Below are 17,907 nucleotides of genomic sequence, written 5' to 3'. Positions count from 1 at the left end.
AGTAAGGACAAATGAATATTTAGTTTATACTTTTGGTTATAATTTAATACTACCTAATTTATTTGGTTTCTCAAATTTTTCTAGTTCAGGCCATTGGGAGCTCTTTCAGTTGTCGTCTGTGTCCTTTTAAGCTATCTTCTATCATTGTGTGTTTTTTAAAACACTTTACTTTCTGTCACCATGAGATGCTCCAGGCTCACCTTGGGTATTTCCTGCCCAGGTCCTGGTATCAGCCATTTCTCCAAGGAGTCCTGGTTCGTTTTACTGGAGGTTAGAGGTCAAGATTTGGGTACTAGGTGTGCTTGCTGCTACTGGGGTATATCACTGCTTCTCAGCTCTCTCAGCTAACAGACCAAGGAAATACGAGTATATGTGTATATACTAACCCATGCATATACGTATATCTAAAAATTTTCTATATGTAACCAATTCTATATTAAGCTAAATACACGTCCACACTGATGTTTCCAACTCCAGTCCATTACCACAAGAGGAAGCAGAGCCTCTTCCTCTTGCTTGTCTCCAATCTCTCACTTCAATAGTGAGAAACGGCTCCCGCCAACTACCATCCCTTCACGTGCCATGTACATGTACAGTGGTTTCTGAATTGTTAGCCTGTGGGGAGACATTTTATCAACCAGAGTACAATGCTTATGTACAGTTCCTTTTTCTTTTGTTTTTATAGACTTCACTCATTTCCAAAGTTACTCAGCACTTTCTGCTCCATCTTTCTCAGTGAGGTTATTCCACACGTTTGCAATAGAATTAGATTATTTTATCACAGTCTCCTTTCCATCCTGGGATCCCATGATCTCCTACTTGGTCTTTAAAATTCTGCCTATACTCAGATTTAATCGTTGTGCTGTAAAGCTAGGTTTTGTCATGTACCTTCCATCACAGTATCACATGCAATAGTTACATTGCTCTAAAAAGTTCCCTGGGCTTCACCTACTCAACCCTCCCTGACCTTGAATTCATGGAAACCACTAATTTGTTTATAATCTTTATAGTTTTACCTTTACGGGAATGTCATGTACATGGAATCATACAGAATGTAGCCCTCTCTGGCTTCACTTAGCAATATGCCTTTAAGACTCATCTGTGTCTTTTCGTGGCCTGATAGGTATTTATTCCCTTTTTTTTTGCTGAAAAGTATTCCAATTGTATGGCTATGCCACCACTTACTTATCCATTCATCTACTGAAGGACATTTTAGTGGCTTCCAATTTGGGGTGATTATTAATAAAGTTGCTATGAACATTTGAATGAAGCTTTTGGTGTAGACACATGTTTTCAAATTAGTTGGATAAATATGTAGCAATGTAACTGGTTAAGTTGCCCAGTAAGACTGTGTAGCTTTGTAAGAAACTGTCAGTTTTCCAAAATGCTTTTACCATTGTGCATTTCCACCAGCAATGAGAGTCCCTGTTGTTTTCCATCTTCGTCAACATTTTGCTTTGTTAGTTTTTTTCTTTACACTTTTTTTTTTTTTAAGTGTGTTTTTCCAAGACCCATCAGCTCCAAGTCAAGTAGTTGTTTCAATCTAGTTGTGGAGGGTGCAGCTTAGAGAATCCCCCTGGGGATCGAACTGGCAACCCTGGTGTTACGAGCATCGCGCTCTAACCAACTGAGCTAACCGGCCACCCCAGGTTTTTTTTTGTTTTGTTTTGTTTTTTAATTTTAGCCGTACTAATAGGTATGCAGTGGTATCTCATGGTTTGAATCTGCATTTCCCTAATGACAAATGATGGTGAGCGTCTTTTCACATGCTTATTTGCTATCCATATAGCTTTGCTGCAGTGTCTGTTCTGATCTTTTGTTCATTTTTTAATTGTGTGCTTGCTTTCTTATTGTTGAGTATTAAGAGTTCTTTGGATATTTTAGGTCCAAGTCCAGTATCAAATATGTGTCTGTGGCTTGTCTTTTCATTCTCTTAACAGTGCAGAGCAGTCGATTATTAAGTCCAACTTACAATTTTTTTCTTTCATGGATGTTTTTTGGTGTCGTGTCTAAAAAATCATCACCAAAACAACGTCCACATATATATCTATTATGTTTTCTTCTAGAAGTTTTATAGTTTGCATTTTATAGGTAGGTTTTTTTTAAATCTGTTTTGAGTGAATTTTTGTAAAAGGTGAGCCAGTGTTCTTTTGTTCTCAAAAGGTTCTCCTTAAAAGACTGTTTCAGGGAGGCATGTTTGCTGGAGGTTTAGCATAAAGAAATAACAGTTAACAGCACCTCATAGCTTTTGAAGTTAATATGCAGAAGCATCAATAATGGAGGTGTGATGTCCAGATCCCAAGACCAAACTCCTTCCTTAGTAATTCTCCATGGCCAGACCACATCTAAGGTTTAGTAGGCTATGCTGGGGGTGGGAGAGGTGGGCAATTAGTTGGTAATCTGGAATTCATCTAGAGAGTGACTGCCATGATTAAGCATCTGGGTACAATTTCTGTAGCTGTTTTCATGATGTGCCTAGTTCTCTATCTCTTTCATCCTTAAATACTGAACGGCTATTTTCATCATGTATACCCAGGGCCTGGCACTTAGTACATATGAAATAAATATTTAACTTGTGAGTTCAGGGAGGAAATTGAGGATGTTTAACACAGAAAACAAGAACTCCTCAGACATGACATCCCATGGAATAGCCACCATATCTCTGGGGATAATTGTCGTCAAATATTTGAAGGGCTATCCAGCAGAAGTGGGGTCAGAACCGAGGCAGAATTCAGAGAGCTATAAAATTTCAACTCATTATATATAAGGGGAGGCTGTCTTATGGTGAGCCTGCAATCACTAAACAAATTTTTAAAGGCTGAATGAATCTTTGTGAGGTGTATCGGGGGAGGGAACTTCTATACTGAGAAGGAGAATGAATGAACCATTTTCTGTATCTTTCAACTCTGAAGTCCGATGGGGTTGAACAAATCTAGCCGAGGGTCAAATCAAGAACTTCCAAAGCCCTGAGAACAGGAATATTATGGTGTGCCGCTCCACTTGTAACTCAAAATGAAACAAAAACTATACTATAAAATATGTGTTAAGAATTCTGATGAAGTTCATTGTGTGCCTGTGATCACTTATCTCTTTTAGACAGCAAAGGTAAACTTTTCCCCTTAATTCTCCCTTCCTCTCTCTTCTGTGCTGCTGCTTCGTAGAACCCTACACATGTGATGATTTCTGCTGATTTGCCCAGCACGATTTTCTGACTCTCGGTACAAGACAAGAAGTATGCCAAGACTTCTTTGGGAATCATTTTATGTTATATTTATATTTTGTAAAATATAAAAGCCTTGCTCCAAAGAAACCCCAAACAAAGGCAGGAAAGTCAGTGGCCTTTTTATTTCCACTGCCCACTTATAATAACTATAGCAGCAATACATCTGGGGACTATCTAGTTCAGGGGTGTCCAAACTTTTTTCAACGTTTTTCACCAAGGGCCATCTGCGTAAAATACACAAACAGCCGGGCCACTCACTCGAGGTGAAGTACGTATTGCCTCACCTGGTTTATTTAAGTAAACTAAATATATTTTTGGAATTTGCTGCGGGCCAATTAACAATGGATCCTGGGCCGCAGTTTGGACACCCCTGATCTAGTTCATAGTATAAAACGCGGTTATGTGTTAAAAAAATAATAGCCGTCTACAACTGATATACAAACTTGCCAGGACTCAAACCACTAATGTTTATTCTGACGTTCCAGAGATGTGACGCTGCTCCATCAAAGAATGACATGACTTACATTCCTTCTAGTTTTAAATTTTAAGTTTTTTTCCACTGTGCTCTAATTCTTTGAAAATTCATACATATGCCAAGATACATGATTAAACAGAACACCTTAGTATCTGATCACATATGTCCTAATAGGACTTAAGGCAAAAACTAATTTTGTTATGATTACCAACTTACGAATGCTGCACTAACTTGTTGAATGTATGTATCACGTGAATTTATTCATCGTAGCTAAGTAAGTTTCATAATTTCCTTCCACGGTATCTTAATTTTTGAGCAAATTTACAGGTTACAAATTATTTCCCAAGAATTCTGTGAAAAACCAGATGTTAAAATAAGTGAATATTGATTTCTAACACCTCTGTATTTAGAAAATTAGTTCTTTGATTTAACCGGTTCATCTTTATTGTTACTTTAACTCCTATAAGAAACCTGTTACATCTTTCATATAAAGGGCTGGGAGAGTGAGCATTTTTCTATAAATAGTGTGAGGCATTTCCTATCCTATCCTAGCGTGCTAGACCCTCTGCAACTGAGCTGACATGTTTTCACGATGAACTGATCTCTGTAATAGGAGTTCCAAAGTTAAAATGGAAAAAGTACACTGAAATAACCTTCCCAAGCCTTGTTACGAGGGCTAGCCCTTAAGAAAAATAAGCTGCTCCCTGAGGGAATGGCACTTGTTTAAAGATGTGAAATAAACCCGTGGTGAACTATAATTATTATTTAAAAAAAAAAAAAGAAAAAGAATTATATATAGTTTTAAAAAGCAAATGAAAAATACTTACTGGCACATCAACATATTTTGCAGCTGCTTTCACCTTAAGTGGAAAAGAGATAATTAAGAGAATTATTTTCTTAATTGCTAGGTAAGTACTATGACAACAGTCAAGCAACAGCAGAGGAGAGCTCAAATACTTACAGTGAATGACAGAATGGATGAGAAGAAAGTGCCTTCATCGTATCTTGACAGCTTCGACAACACCCCTTCCAACACTGCAACAAACTAAAAACAGTTTATGGTATTTAGAAAATTACTGTGCATACAAACCAGCAACAGGGCAAATGATTTCTGGACCAACTTCTTTCAAGGCACAGAAATCCACAATGTATGCAACTGAGGGGCAGACTTACAATGTTTACTTTTTCATTTTAAAGATAAACTTTAAGGTCTTTCCCATTGCTGAAAATAACATAGACGTTTTTAAGGACAGGACAATTCTGTGTAATGGGAGTCTGGTTGCTACATGTGAGAAAACTTAAACCGTTAATAAATAACTTTAAATTCCTGAGACTATCCCTTTAAAACACTTTTCAACTTCAATACAGATGTTTAGAAGTCCTCATCACAATTAAAAAACATATATAACTATGTATGGGGATGGATGTTAACTAGACTTGTGATCACTTCGCAATATAAACAAATATCAAATAATTGTGTTATACACCTAAAACTAATATAATCTTACATGTCCATTATACCTTAGTAAAAAACATATAGATGTCTAGAAGAAATGATTGTCAAGCTTAATTAAATCCCTTCTATCATATATCACTTGGTCATTTCCTAACTTTTTCTGTCTACAGAAGAAGTTGAATATAAATGGACCGATAAAAAAAGGGACATGTAACATTTAGGGCTCTTGTAAAACACTGAAATGAAGTCTGACATTATGTAACAAGCATTTATCAAACAGTTCTAATTGGGGCGTGTAAGGACCATCCTGCTGCTTTCGGAAGCTTACAAAGAAGTTAGGGAGCTAAAACAGATACACACACTGCAGGTACAAAAGAAAGAGCACGAGACTGAGAATATATATCCTGATTCTGTACTAACTACTATGTGGGCTCAGGCCATCACTGCTCCAGTTTCTCCATCAGTGAAATTGTGTGTGTGTGCGCGCGCGCACGTGTGTGTGTTGGGGGGCATATGGAATTAAAATTAGTCTCAAAAGTGTTTTATGTTTCTAAAATTTTATATTTCTACAAACTGAAAGTTAAGACATGTATACTGTAACGTAATTAAAAATGCGCAGAATTTTATTTCATCGACTGGAGACATTAAGATCTGGCATGAAGATAAACAAGAGATATCAATAAGGATCTATTGCCCTACACCCTCCCTTTTTACGACTAAAATCATATGCACTACTGACAAATTGTACACTCCCAAAGGGAAAATACTGACAAGGTTTTTTAAATACGAAAAGGGAAATTAATGAAGGCTGGTTTTTGTTCACATAGCAGCTTCTTCATCAAAGTGGTAATAGTTCTAGGGACACAGCTTATTGGTCTCTGATGACTAGAAAACTCACTGAGTGCACAGGAGATAATCTTTTCTCTGCGGCTGGTCAATTACTGCAAAATAGTTTACGCAAAAGAAACAAGAACTTCCCTATAGGTTTCTCCATCACATCATTTGCGACCTGATGTAAGAACACAGAAACAAAACCATGCAAACTGCTGACTCAAGTTTTATTTTTAAAGAATGAGAATTATGTGTACAGCTGGTTACTTATCCTAAGGGATACAAACAGCAAAAAACCACAAAATTACAATTGCTCACAACTGAAAGTCAATTTAGCACTTTCTTCCTGCCCGATTAGGATTTCTTACCAATCACAGCTGGCTAACCCAACTTGACGTGGTTTGCGAAGACCCAGAAGACCAATACTCTAGGGCCATGTCAGACTAGGGGAAGGGAATTCCAAAGTTAATGGCCCTCTGTGGAAAATGTCTCGTCTCTTGTAACTCAAATCAGAAGAGCTGGTGTGTGCCAGGTGACCTCCCGTGCCAGGAGGAGAGCGACAATCGCTATGGTTACCAGACAACCTGAACCACTGAAGGCTCCAGCACAGCACCAACTAGTTCTTGGTGCCCGGAAGCGAGTACATGTTCACACTTGGGAGTGATGCTGAGGTACAAGGCGAGGTAGAGACAAGAACTCTGTGCATGGATTTCGAAGGTCAGAGTTCAAGTTGCAGCTCTGCCACCTTCTGACCATGAGGCGACAGTCTGGACATTGCGCTTCTATAGTTTCCCTGCATTTATCAGTAAAGTGGAAAAAAAAATGACAGCTGTCCTGTGCATTACAAGGATGGTGTGGAGATGATTTATGAGAAAGGACTGTGAAAATGGCAAAATACTGAAGGAATGAAAAGAATGAATGCTGTTGAGTTGATTAGCTAAATCACTATCCATTATAGGAAGTCTAGAACCCTGACTATGTGAAGTCACGAGTTACTGGGGGCAGCCTTAGGATGGTTTAGTAACAAGGAGTAATAATGAGTTTGATGGGTCTAATTCAGTGAATTGGATCCTGGAGGTAGACCAGAGTTGAGGCTGTCTATAAATCAGAGGACCGGCATTGGAATCCCATCTGTTTCAAGGCCGCATGGCTGATGGTAGAGGAGGGGGCTTTGAACACAGCTGATCTGGCTCCAAAGCCCATGTTTGTAACCAACACGATACAGAATTGTGAGCATTACATAAGATGATATAAGCAGTGTGCCCAGCATATAATAAGTGCTAGTAAATGTCATTTGGTTGTAATTATTATTATTATTGAGCACCTAATCTGAGAAATACAAAAACATAGGTGTCTTAGACCCTTCCCTCAAGGAACAAACAAACTAGCGGGAGAGACAGACACGTATACAATTGGTCATGACACCAGGCAGAGTTATGGGCCAGCGCACATGGGCAAACCGGAGGAGGGAAAGAATGGCTTCAACTGGAGGATGCTGAGTACGCTTCATTTACAAGGTGGCGCAGGAGCTGAGCCACAGGACAGCAGAAACAGAGTGGATAAAATGACCCTGGGGGAGGCCTACTGGCAGGTGAACTTAGGGCAGAAGCTTCCCTGCTGTGGCATCTGTCTGGCTTGTCTTCTCTTCAGAGTAGGAAGCAGCACTGGGTTATAGCTGAGATGTCTTATGTGTGGATGCCTGGTCTGCTGCATTCGTGTCACAGCATTCTTTGTGACAATTTTAACAATGGTGGAGAGCCTCTCCTTAGGTTCCTCCCTAACCCCAAACAGTCCCCGGGGAGGCTCCTCACCACAGGGACTCTATGTGCTTACATGGCAGTGAACAGTGACTGCTCCCCTGCGATCACTCAGGTGAGCCGTGCCCATCCTACAGGAAGGGTTTCTTTGTAAGATTTTTGTTGAGGTCTGCGTGGGAGAAAAGCCTGAAAAACCAAACTCGATTACATCAAGATTAACTAATAATGATATATTTTCCATCTGGCTTTTAATTGCACCAAACAGCAAGATTCCAAAGAAATCCAGTTAAGTGCTGGGTTTCGTTGCTGTGTCTTTCCCTGCTCCCTGTGACCTCTGTCCTTACAGCTCAGGGAGTATATAAATATCCACGGGTTTGCCTTCTGCTCTCTGTTCTCCCGAGGGTGTCGGGTTGGAATGAAACACTCTAATCTCTTTGTTTCCCTGCTCTTTATTGTAGATGCCATTTACTGGGTTTGCTTGAATAATATTTAACACCTAAAGTCTGTCTGGGTAGTTCCCAACTTTGCCTCCCAATGCATCCAAGGAAATTAGAGATGAAAATACTAGTAGAATGAAACCTAAAGCATGCCACAGGGCACGCTGGCTTACATTTTCTGTTGCATTTTATAACAGGCATAAGACTCACTTTTGTACATGTATGGAACATAGAAACACAAAGTCCAATGAAAAAACATGAGGGAGGATTCCAGCTATAGCTTGGTGGGTTCAAACACACACAATTCTTGCTTTTTTCGCCACGACATTTCATGAAATGAACAAGGGATATCTGTGTCACTGATGCTGCAAGTTGTAAAATCTTCCATAGGAAAAAGATCCATCCATAAGTAAGACTGATCATAAAACTCTAGGTGGTTTTATTTGGGGAGGGGAGATGTTAGTGGGGCCGGAGATATGTATTAGCAGATGTATTATATTTGGTAAGATCAGGAATAACCAATGTTGTTAAAAAATCCACATGGAACAAGAACAGCGTGGAGTGGAAGGAAACAGGTTTCCTTCCCTGAATGGGAACGTTCCTGTTAGGATACAATGCAATTGTGTCTTCCTCATCTTCTTTTCTCCAGCTGTGAATCAGACTGTGAATCTCTGGACCTCTGTTCCAACTGAGTCCTAAAGGCTCTTTCCAGATTATCCACACCTGCATTTAGGATGGATAAGATCCACCAGCACGGCTTTCTTCATGACACACCTGGTTCTGCAAAGTATCTACGACAACTTCCAAAATAGCACAGCCAGCCCAGATGCTGGTGAATTCTCCACAATTCTCTCATCGTTCCTTTTTCCTTTGCCCCATAAATAGGGTGACCTGTCTTCTTTTGCATTGCCTCTTTCCTAATGGCTCCTAATAGTGTGTTATTTGTTTTAAGCAAATGCTTGGATTTGAACAGTTGTCTTCTGATATATGGCCTTGATTCAAAAAGCAAATTTAATCACATTACTCTCACCAGGTTGAACTGGAAAGATATTTCAATTACGTCATCTAGGCAGTCAGGTCCGATTTATCCTTTGTCTGTCTTATTCTTAAGAGAAATTCAGTGGAAAATATTCTAGGTTATTAGAAAGAATATGTGTGTGTATATACAGAAGGTGCCAAAAAAAATGTATACACATTTTAGGAAAGGAAAAACTGTATTAAAATTATGCTGATGGTAACCACTTTGAGCACCTTTTGTAATTGCAGAAGTCAAACATGGCTTGTATTCATCTTTTGTTATTGGTATATATTGAGTATTCAAATTTTAATACAGTTTTTTCCTTTCTTAAAATGTGTACACATTTTTTTCACCCTCTGTATATTTACATATATATAACTATATATCTATATCTATATGCTTTTAGTGAGAAAGTATACAGTCTTTCCTAAATCCTTTTTGCAATAATTGAAGAGTTAGAAAGTTGAATATTTTGCTATGCTCTTTTCATTCACACGCAGAATTTACTGAGCCCCTATTACCGGTCATTTTCTCCTTCTTTGCTCTGGTGGCCACTTCCACTGACCAGATCTTTTCCACAGCCCGCCCAGTTTCTCATCAGCAGCCTCATGCTACACATAATGAATTCCATTCTCATGGACCTGACTTACAGCTGCCCCACCTGAGTACCTGGCCAAGCTCGTCCCACAGCACGTAGACCTGTGGGCGACAAATATCAAAGGAAGGACACACAGGCTGGACAGTACAACCCAGGTAGAGGGGGACATGAGAAGGGTCGAGGTGAAGCTCCCATTCTTTCATTCCCTGGTTTTGCTGAGTTCTGTGTGGTGCCGTGGAAAGGGCCCACGCGGGTCAAGTCCTGGTCTGTGGCTAGCTACCTCATGACCTCAGACCTCTTTCTTCATCCGTGAACAAGGGGACTGGACTCTGGGGTGGATGCTGCCAAACAGGCCTGCCTTGGAGATGAGGCCACACAGGTAGGGCTCCAGGCCTCCTTCCTCTCCTCCATCAGAACAGCTCTGCTTTGATCAGGGGTGTATTTTAGGGTGCTCCCCAAGGTATATTTGAAAACATTAAATGTATCTTATAAACATGAAAGTATGTAAAAACACATCTTATACACCTTATAACAATGTTGGAAAAGTCCCTGCTCGATGATCTCAGCGTTCCAACCCTGGCACAACGCGTGGGACTCCAGAGCCTGGGAGAAAGGACGCGGGGCCCCAGAAGCCTTCCCACAACAAATGGATACAAGAACCTTTGCTTTAGACGGAGAGAAAGGTGTAGACGTCCAATACTCCTACATTTTTGATGAAGAAACTGAGCTGTGCAAGGAGACCCAGCCGCTAACATGAAGAGGAACAGAGTCCAGCTCTTCTGACTATCAGAAACTTTGGCCGATGTAACGAATTTTAATATAAGGTGGCAAAAAAATTTGGCATTTCTTGCATCTTTTCTTTGGCAAGAATTAATGTTCCTACTATCTTTTTTTGTAATAACTGTGTACATCCTTTTCTGGCTAGAGGCATCTTTGTGGGGTTCCCCCACCTTTCTTGAAGGTGGCTTTTCATTTCTTCCATTTATTTCTTGACTTCTTCCATAGGGTTCCCAGTTATGAATTACGCATGAGAATAGCAGCCACCGATATAGAATCATAGCACATATGCCTGAGGTTAGCAGCCACTGATATAGGATCATTTCTAATAGTTGAAATCTTATAATCACATTGCTGTTTTGATTCCATTTACTTCCTCTGACTCCAGACCCAAATATCTGAATGTCTCCTGGGCATCTCCTCCTTTACATAGCTCATAGGCAGCTCACCTCAGCATGTCCAATGCTGACATCATGGTCTTTCCCTAAGAATCTGTTCCTCTTCCAGGGCTCCGTGCATCCGTCAGTGGCATCAGCCAGCACCCCATGCTTCCAGCCATAAACTTAGGAGTAATCCTTACTGTTTTCTTTTCTCTCCTTGTTACTCACCCCTTGTCTTAGTCTGTTTGGGCTGCTAGGACAGAATACTGCAGACTAGGTGGCTTAGCAACAATTATTTCTCACACTCTGGAGGCTGGGAAGTCCAAGATGAAGGTGCTGGCAGATTTGATGTCTGGTGAGGTCCTACTTCCTGGTTCATAGAGGATGTCTTTTGGTTCAGTATTCATATGGCAGAAGGGGCTAGGGAGCAACGTGGGATGTTTCTCTATAAGGGCACTAATCCCATTCATGAGGACTTCATGATCTAATCACCTCTCAAAGTTCCCACCTCCTAATACTACTGTGTTTCCCGGAAAATAAGACCTAGCCGGATCACCAGCTCTAATGCGTCTTTTGGAGCAAAAATTAATATAAGACCCAGTTATATTATATTATATTATACCCGGTATTATATTATATTATATTACATTATATTATATTATATTATACTCAGTTTTATATAAGACCTGGTCTTATCATAAAATAAGACCAGGTCTTACATTAATTTTTGCTCCAAAAGACGCATTAGAGCTGATGGTCCGGCTCGGTTTTATTTTCGGGGAAACACGGTAATACATTGGGGATTATTAGGTTTCAACATATGAACTGGGGGTGGGGACACAAACATTCAGTCTATAGCATCCCTGTCCATGGTGTATCTTAAATGTCTTTGGATTAGTCCACCAGAGACCAATGTAACAGCCTCCTTACTACTTCTCTAACCTGTTTGCTGCAGGCAATCAGATGAATCCTCTTATAATACAAATATGATTAATTTCCTACCCCTACTTCCTGCCTCTCCAATCCTTCAATGACTTCCTGTTGCTCTTAGGAGGAAGACATTAAACGCCTCAGGACTCACGTTGGGCTTTTAACCATAATTCCACACTGCCTCTCCGGGAGAGAATGGAGAATCCTCAGCCTATAGTTAACGTCAGAAATATGAAAGTCACAGCAATTTGGGGAATTAGTTCAAAAAAAGATTAAAGATAGAAACCCAAGGAATACCATCAGTTAGCTGCTAGGTGGAGAGAGGACACAGGGATGGAAAAAGACAAGATCTTTTCTAGGCACGTAAAGTGTGCAGTTGGGACACTTCACTGTTTAGCTCTATGCGTGATTAAGAGCCTTGGCTCCTTTTCAAATTATTTGTGAAGATGTGTGGGATGAGAAGAGGATATGGAGGTGGGATTGAAAAGAGGAGGTAAAAAGAAGGAAGTGTTGCTTCTTATTTACCCAAATGTTGCTTCTTATTTTACCCAAATGTTGCTTCTACTTTTTATCCAAATGTGACAAATATATTTATCAATATGCACAAAGCAATTAAAATGCGGGAAGAAACATTTGGGATACAATACAAAGAATTACTAGTCTATTCATCTGCTTTATATTGAGTTAATATACTCTAAAAACGTCTAGGATTGGTCTTGGAATTTGACAGGGTAAAAAGACAGTTAACATAGAAGTCACCTATCTGAATTTTTAGTCTTTGCTTTTTACTGATTTCCTGGAGATCTGGATGCAGCAAGTGCACTGGATGAAGAATCTGAAGCTCAGAGGTTGGAATCCTGACTGTGTCATTTATCAAGTGTGTGACTCTGGTCAGTTTACTAAACGACTTTGAGGATTAGATGCCTCCTATCTGTGACACAGGACAAGACTGCCCATTTCCTAGGTTTTATGTGGTATGAATTAAATAAATAAATACAGTGGCCGAGTCACTGCAGATACTTCATAACTACCTCCTTAAAAAAAAACACAACATTTCTTCTTTGGTGAAAACAAATGTGAATATGCGATCTTAGTGGTTCTTTTGCTTTTAAATATACTGAAGTTTAAAGGTAGTTTCTATGACAGCCTGCATGCTCATGCATCAGAGCAGTGTTTCTTAAAGTCTGGCTCAGGAAACCCTACGTCCAAATCACCGTGGTGACTGCTTAGCTGTGCACATTCCTGCCCCTCTTCCCAAGTTTCTGACTCTGAATTGTTGGGGAGCTGGGCCTGGCAACCTGCATTTTAACAAGTGCTCAGGTCCTTTTCTGGCATGCTAACATTTAAGAATCATATTACAGAATCATATTTACCTTTGCCTAATAAAATAAAAACTACCTTTTATTGTCATCTCCTATGGACGCTTAAGATGGTTGATTCAAAATATGCAATGAATTTATTTTATACTTTTCAACCAAGGAATTAAAGATTATTCGTAAGTACTATTTGACTGCAGGTCAAAGGATCCACCGAGGAAAACTATAGTTTAAACCTGATTTCCAAGTGTAATAGCTAGTTACATTAGGCTATTTAAATTTAAATTTAGTACAATTTGGTAAAATTAAAATTGCAGTTCCTCAGTTGCACCAGCCACATTTCAAGTGCTCCATGGCCACATGCGGCTGGTAATTACTATGTGGGATGGTGCGGTATAAACATTTTTATCACCACACAGTTCTGTTGGATCCCGTTCTACTGGAGTGTGATCTCTAAAACATCATTTCCTTACATAACTCAAATATACTATTTTTCAATTAAACAGATACATTTGATACAGAAAAATGTTGTTTCTTACTTTGCTAGAAATGAATGCAGATGATGGATAGCCCTGCCTGCTTCCTCTGCAACATTCCTCCCCCTGACCCCATACCCCCAAACTAGTTACAGCCTTTTTTGCCTTGCTGCCTCTTTAACCCTTTATCAACTGCATGCTAGCACACACTTCAGTTACTGTCATTATGCTCCCTTCTCACAAAAGACAACTTCCACAGGAGAACTGGGCTGCTGGGAGGTTCCATCTGAATAAAACTTCCCTAATGGCTCACAGACCATGAAGGGGCGATGTTAACTTTATTTCACGTTAGTGGGCTGTGGACTACTGCAGGCTGCTGTGCCGGGCTCCCGGGAGGGCAGAAATCTCACTAGTACTCTTCCTACAGGAGCTTCATTCTCCAGTGGCTCACCTCTCCTCCCACTTCCTGCATGGTTTTCCTGTTCACCTTTTCCTTTTCCACTTGCTGGGGAGGGTGTGTTATGTGACTGTGCGTTGGGAGAAGTCAGGGAAAGAAGAACAAATGAAGAGCGGGTAATATTCTAACATCATCGTTCTTTGTAACTGTTTTCCACATCAAGACCTGCAACCGGAGAATTTGGAAGATACAAAAAAAACTTGAAAAACCACCCCCTCCCTCAATCAACTATACTTCCACCACCCAGAGAAAAGCTCTGTGATTGTTCTGGTGTGTTTTCTCTACGCGGCGACGTCAATTCAGATCATACTTTACATTTCTAAATATTCAGCTTTTTTTTTCACTGAATACTATATTATAAAACGTTTCCTTTATCATTATAGTCTTTGAAAGCACACTTTCTTAACATAGCTGTCCCATAATTTAACACTCCCGTCATGTTCAATTCCCGTCATGTTAATAGGTTAAAATTGATTCCAATTTTTCATTAGAAAAAAATGTGACAAATATCAATGCGTGTATATATGTATGTGTATGTGTGTGTGTATGTGTGTGTGTGTGTGTGTGTGTGTGTATTTTGTGCATTTCTCTGAGTAGTAAGAAAAAAATGGCAAAAAGGATCTTAGGTGAGAGGGTATTAATGCACTTGATATGGTTCTAAACTATCTTCTGGAAAGATTGTAACGATTTATACTCCCGTACCAAGGAAATGTGACTGTTCCACCCCATCTTTTCTAAAACAAGGTGTTAGCTTAAAAACGTACATGCTAATTTGTTAGGGAAAAATAGTATAGTAATCATAGTTCTTTTGCTCTCCTTAAATTATGAATAAGGCTTAACATCCTTCATGCTCATTGGGCATCTCTGTTTTTTCTTTTCTAAACAACATGTCCTTTGTTAATTAAATGGGGGTTGGTTTTTACTTTGCTTATTGTACATTCTTCCAATTGTTCTATGACACCTGATTTGGGTTCCTTGTGAGAGGCTTATGAGAGCCAGGGATGTGTGTGCTCATCTGACAGTACTCCTGGGAGCATGTCCATTCTCTCTCCCCATTGTTCTCAGTGCCCAGTGCTCTCAGATGCTTCTCAGGCGCAGTCTACAACATTCTCTTTCCCTGATCTTAAATGTCACCCACAGCATTCTGTTATGCCTTAGTGGGATTTTAAATCATCGAATCATTCAATGAAACCCTCACTTATGATTTATCTCTATGCATACAATTAAAGGCCATAGTTTTGTCAAAGATATTTGGAGCATCAAATAGGAAGTCGTGGGAGACTCCTGGGAGTGGAGAGGCCCGGCGTCAGCTTTCTCCATCTGCCTATGAGACAAGCTCTGGAGCCCCTTGCTGTCACCACAATAAATAGGCCAGATTCAAGGACTGGTAACTACTCAAATCAGCCCCTGAGATAAGACAAACAGTAAGAGAACATGAATGTGTAATAATAAGGCATTACTGGAAGACAGAGTTATTTTTAAAAGAACAATAGCAAGAAAATCCAAAATTAATGACAAACACAACACCAAAAGTTGTTGACAAAGAGTGTTCATATTTTGCTCGTAACTTTTCTTAAAATTTGAACTTTTCTTGCATCTATTTTTTAAACTATGATTTCTCAGGTATTTCAAAACATAAGACAGATATTTCTAAAAATTCTCATTTGAAAATAATTTTTCAGTTTGATTTAAAAAGGTGAATAAATAATACATTACCTTTGAAACTAGCATTGAAATGATTTCTTTTACAGTGCTGTCAATCAAATCGTCTATTTTTGAATGGTACTGTTGCTAGATATGAAAAGAGAAAGATGTATTAGTTGATGTGGACACAAAACTTTTGTCATTAAGTCATAAATGCTTTCCAGCTACTAGTTACAACATATCAGATTTACTTAAAATGATCATTTTGAACATTGGAAGAACAAAACCTTGAAAACGATCCACCCAATCAACACTTTTTACATTGTGGTTTGAAAATTTTCCCATGTGCACTGTTGAGTTAAGCAGCTAATGGGGTTATTATATAGATGAATTGAGTTCTTATTCTTATTCAGGCGGAGGAATGTGAAGGATACTTTTTGTCTTCTCCTCTATAATTAAAGTGGCCGTGTATTTTTCTAAAGGGTTGGTTTAGCTGAAGAAGCAAAAAGACTAGAAAAAGATTTAATTAATACAGCATTTCATGTCTGACAACTCTCATTCATAAGTTATTTCAAATGTGCTCTAGAAATAAAATGAGCTCCCAATTGTTCACTCTAAAAGGATCTTTTTGTCAGTGCAGGGAGCAGCAGTTTATACAATTCTTACAATATGCTCAAGCAAGAGCAAAATTAAAATTTCATCAACAAAGGTGAATAGATGGTAACAAATTAATAGGCCATAAAAGGTATAATGAAACGGCACTCACTCTCCATCGTTTTATTACTGCTTCCCCAGGAAAAAGGCGCCTTTAAGTAAATGCAAAAAAAGATGTATTTAAAATAAACCTGAAAGACTCCTTTTTTGCTTTCTTTAGAGAATACTAGAGAGCCCCATTCTTAAATTAGCAGGGGCTTCGGCTTCTACGGTGTGTGAAGGCACATTCATTTAAACAGTAATTCTTCCTTTAGAAGCATTTATCTGACAGCCGATTGTCCCCAACAGCCACTTCACAGAAAATGTGACTTGTAAAGACTAACCCTATCTTGATGGTTCAAGGCTTCTTGGAACAGCTAACATAATGCAAGGAGTAAAAGTACTCAGGTCAGTATAAACATTAGACAGACTTAACAGCTGCTGGTTGAATGGTTTCCTAAGATGTAAGTTTTTGAAAGCTATTTTTTTCCTTCTGAAAACATGTCTCAAAGTTTCCACACAGAACAAAACATCAACTGAGATCTGCTTTGGAATACGCAGGAATGATTCCTCCCTGACATGCTGACAGTTACAAGTGGTCACCTGAAAATGAAGAAAGGAAGCATAATTTTTGAGTATGTGAATTATTTTCTCTCTCTCTCTCTCTCTCTCTCTCTCTCTCTCTGTTGTGTGTGTGTGTGTGTGTGTGTGTGTGTTGACAAGTGGTCTAAAATGAACACACACATGTGACATTTACTAGGCATGTATTTCCCCCAGTGAAGTGAAATACTAAGGGTCTGTCTCACTTAAAGCCTTACTGATTCCTAAATCAGTGCTCTGCAGAGGATAAATGGAACAGAAACATAGAGGGTAGCTTTCTGTTGCAGCAGTGCTCACATTTTTGCTTTTGGAACAATTTGAAGAGAAGCAAAGGGGGAAAAAATAGAGGGGGAAAAAAGGTAGAAGAGAAAGAGTCTAGAAAAGCTGGTTGGTAGTTGAGATGATCGGGAAGTCCTGCCCAACCACAGATATAGGTACAAAAAAAGTGCCCCCCCTCCAGCTGAAGGGGCTCAGCTGATTGGGCAGTTAAGGAGCTTATGCAAATGAGATCTGGCCTGGCTCTCTGCCACTCTCTTCTCACATCCTTCTCTCCAAATTGTGTCTGGGCAGTGGGGAGAAATACCAGACTGAGACTCCCGTTGGGGTAGAATAGGAAAGGGATATAGCAAATAGGCTTCAAGCTTCTCACTTCCTTCTTACATGGAAAGTATTAGAGAACATGCAGGGATGGAGGCACCCAGACCTCCAAATGGTTCCGTATTTTTTTTCTTTTTTTTTAAAGATTGGGTAAGGGGAACAGGATTTTAATTGGGGAACAGTGTTTACTTCCAGGTCTTTTTCCAGGTCAAGTTGCTGTCCTTTCAATCTTAGTTGTGGAG

General features: G+C 39.4%; 1 protein-coding gene across 21 annotated transcripts in view; it reads right to left on the bottom strand.

The window, feature by feature from the left end:
- The window catches only part of CADPS2 (calcium dependent secretion activator 2), a 473,581-nt gene that overhangs the window by 33,682 nt on the left and 421,992 nt on the right, over nucleotides 1-17,907 (bottom strand). For all 21 annotated transcript variants that reach the window (XM_033098855.1, XM_033098852.1, XM_033098844.1 and 18 more), the window contains 3 exons: nucleotides 15,848-15,922; nucleotides 4,660-4,743; nucleotides 4,526-4,558 (listed from right to left, as the gene is read on the bottom strand). In XM_033098855.1, the coding sequence (XP_032954746.1) occupies nucleotides 4,526-4,558; nucleotides 4,660-4,743; nucleotides 15,848-15,922 (192 nt within the window). The remainder of the gene's footprint in view (nucleotides 1-4,525; nucleotides 4,559-4,659; nucleotides 4,744-15,847; nucleotides 15,923-17,907) is intronic.

Source organism: Rhinolophus ferrumequinum, chromosome 26, assembly GCF_004115265.2.
Source record: "Rhinolophus ferrumequinum isolate MPI-CBG mRhiFer1 chromosome 26, mRhiFer1_v1.p, whole genome shotgun sequence".
Classification (NCBI taxonomy): domain Eukaryota; kingdom Metazoa; phylum Chordata; class Mammalia; order Chiroptera; family Rhinolophidae; genus Rhinolophus; species Rhinolophus ferrumequinum.
Note: the sequence above shows the minus strand (reverse complement) of the source record. Positions and strands in the feature narration are given on the sequence as shown.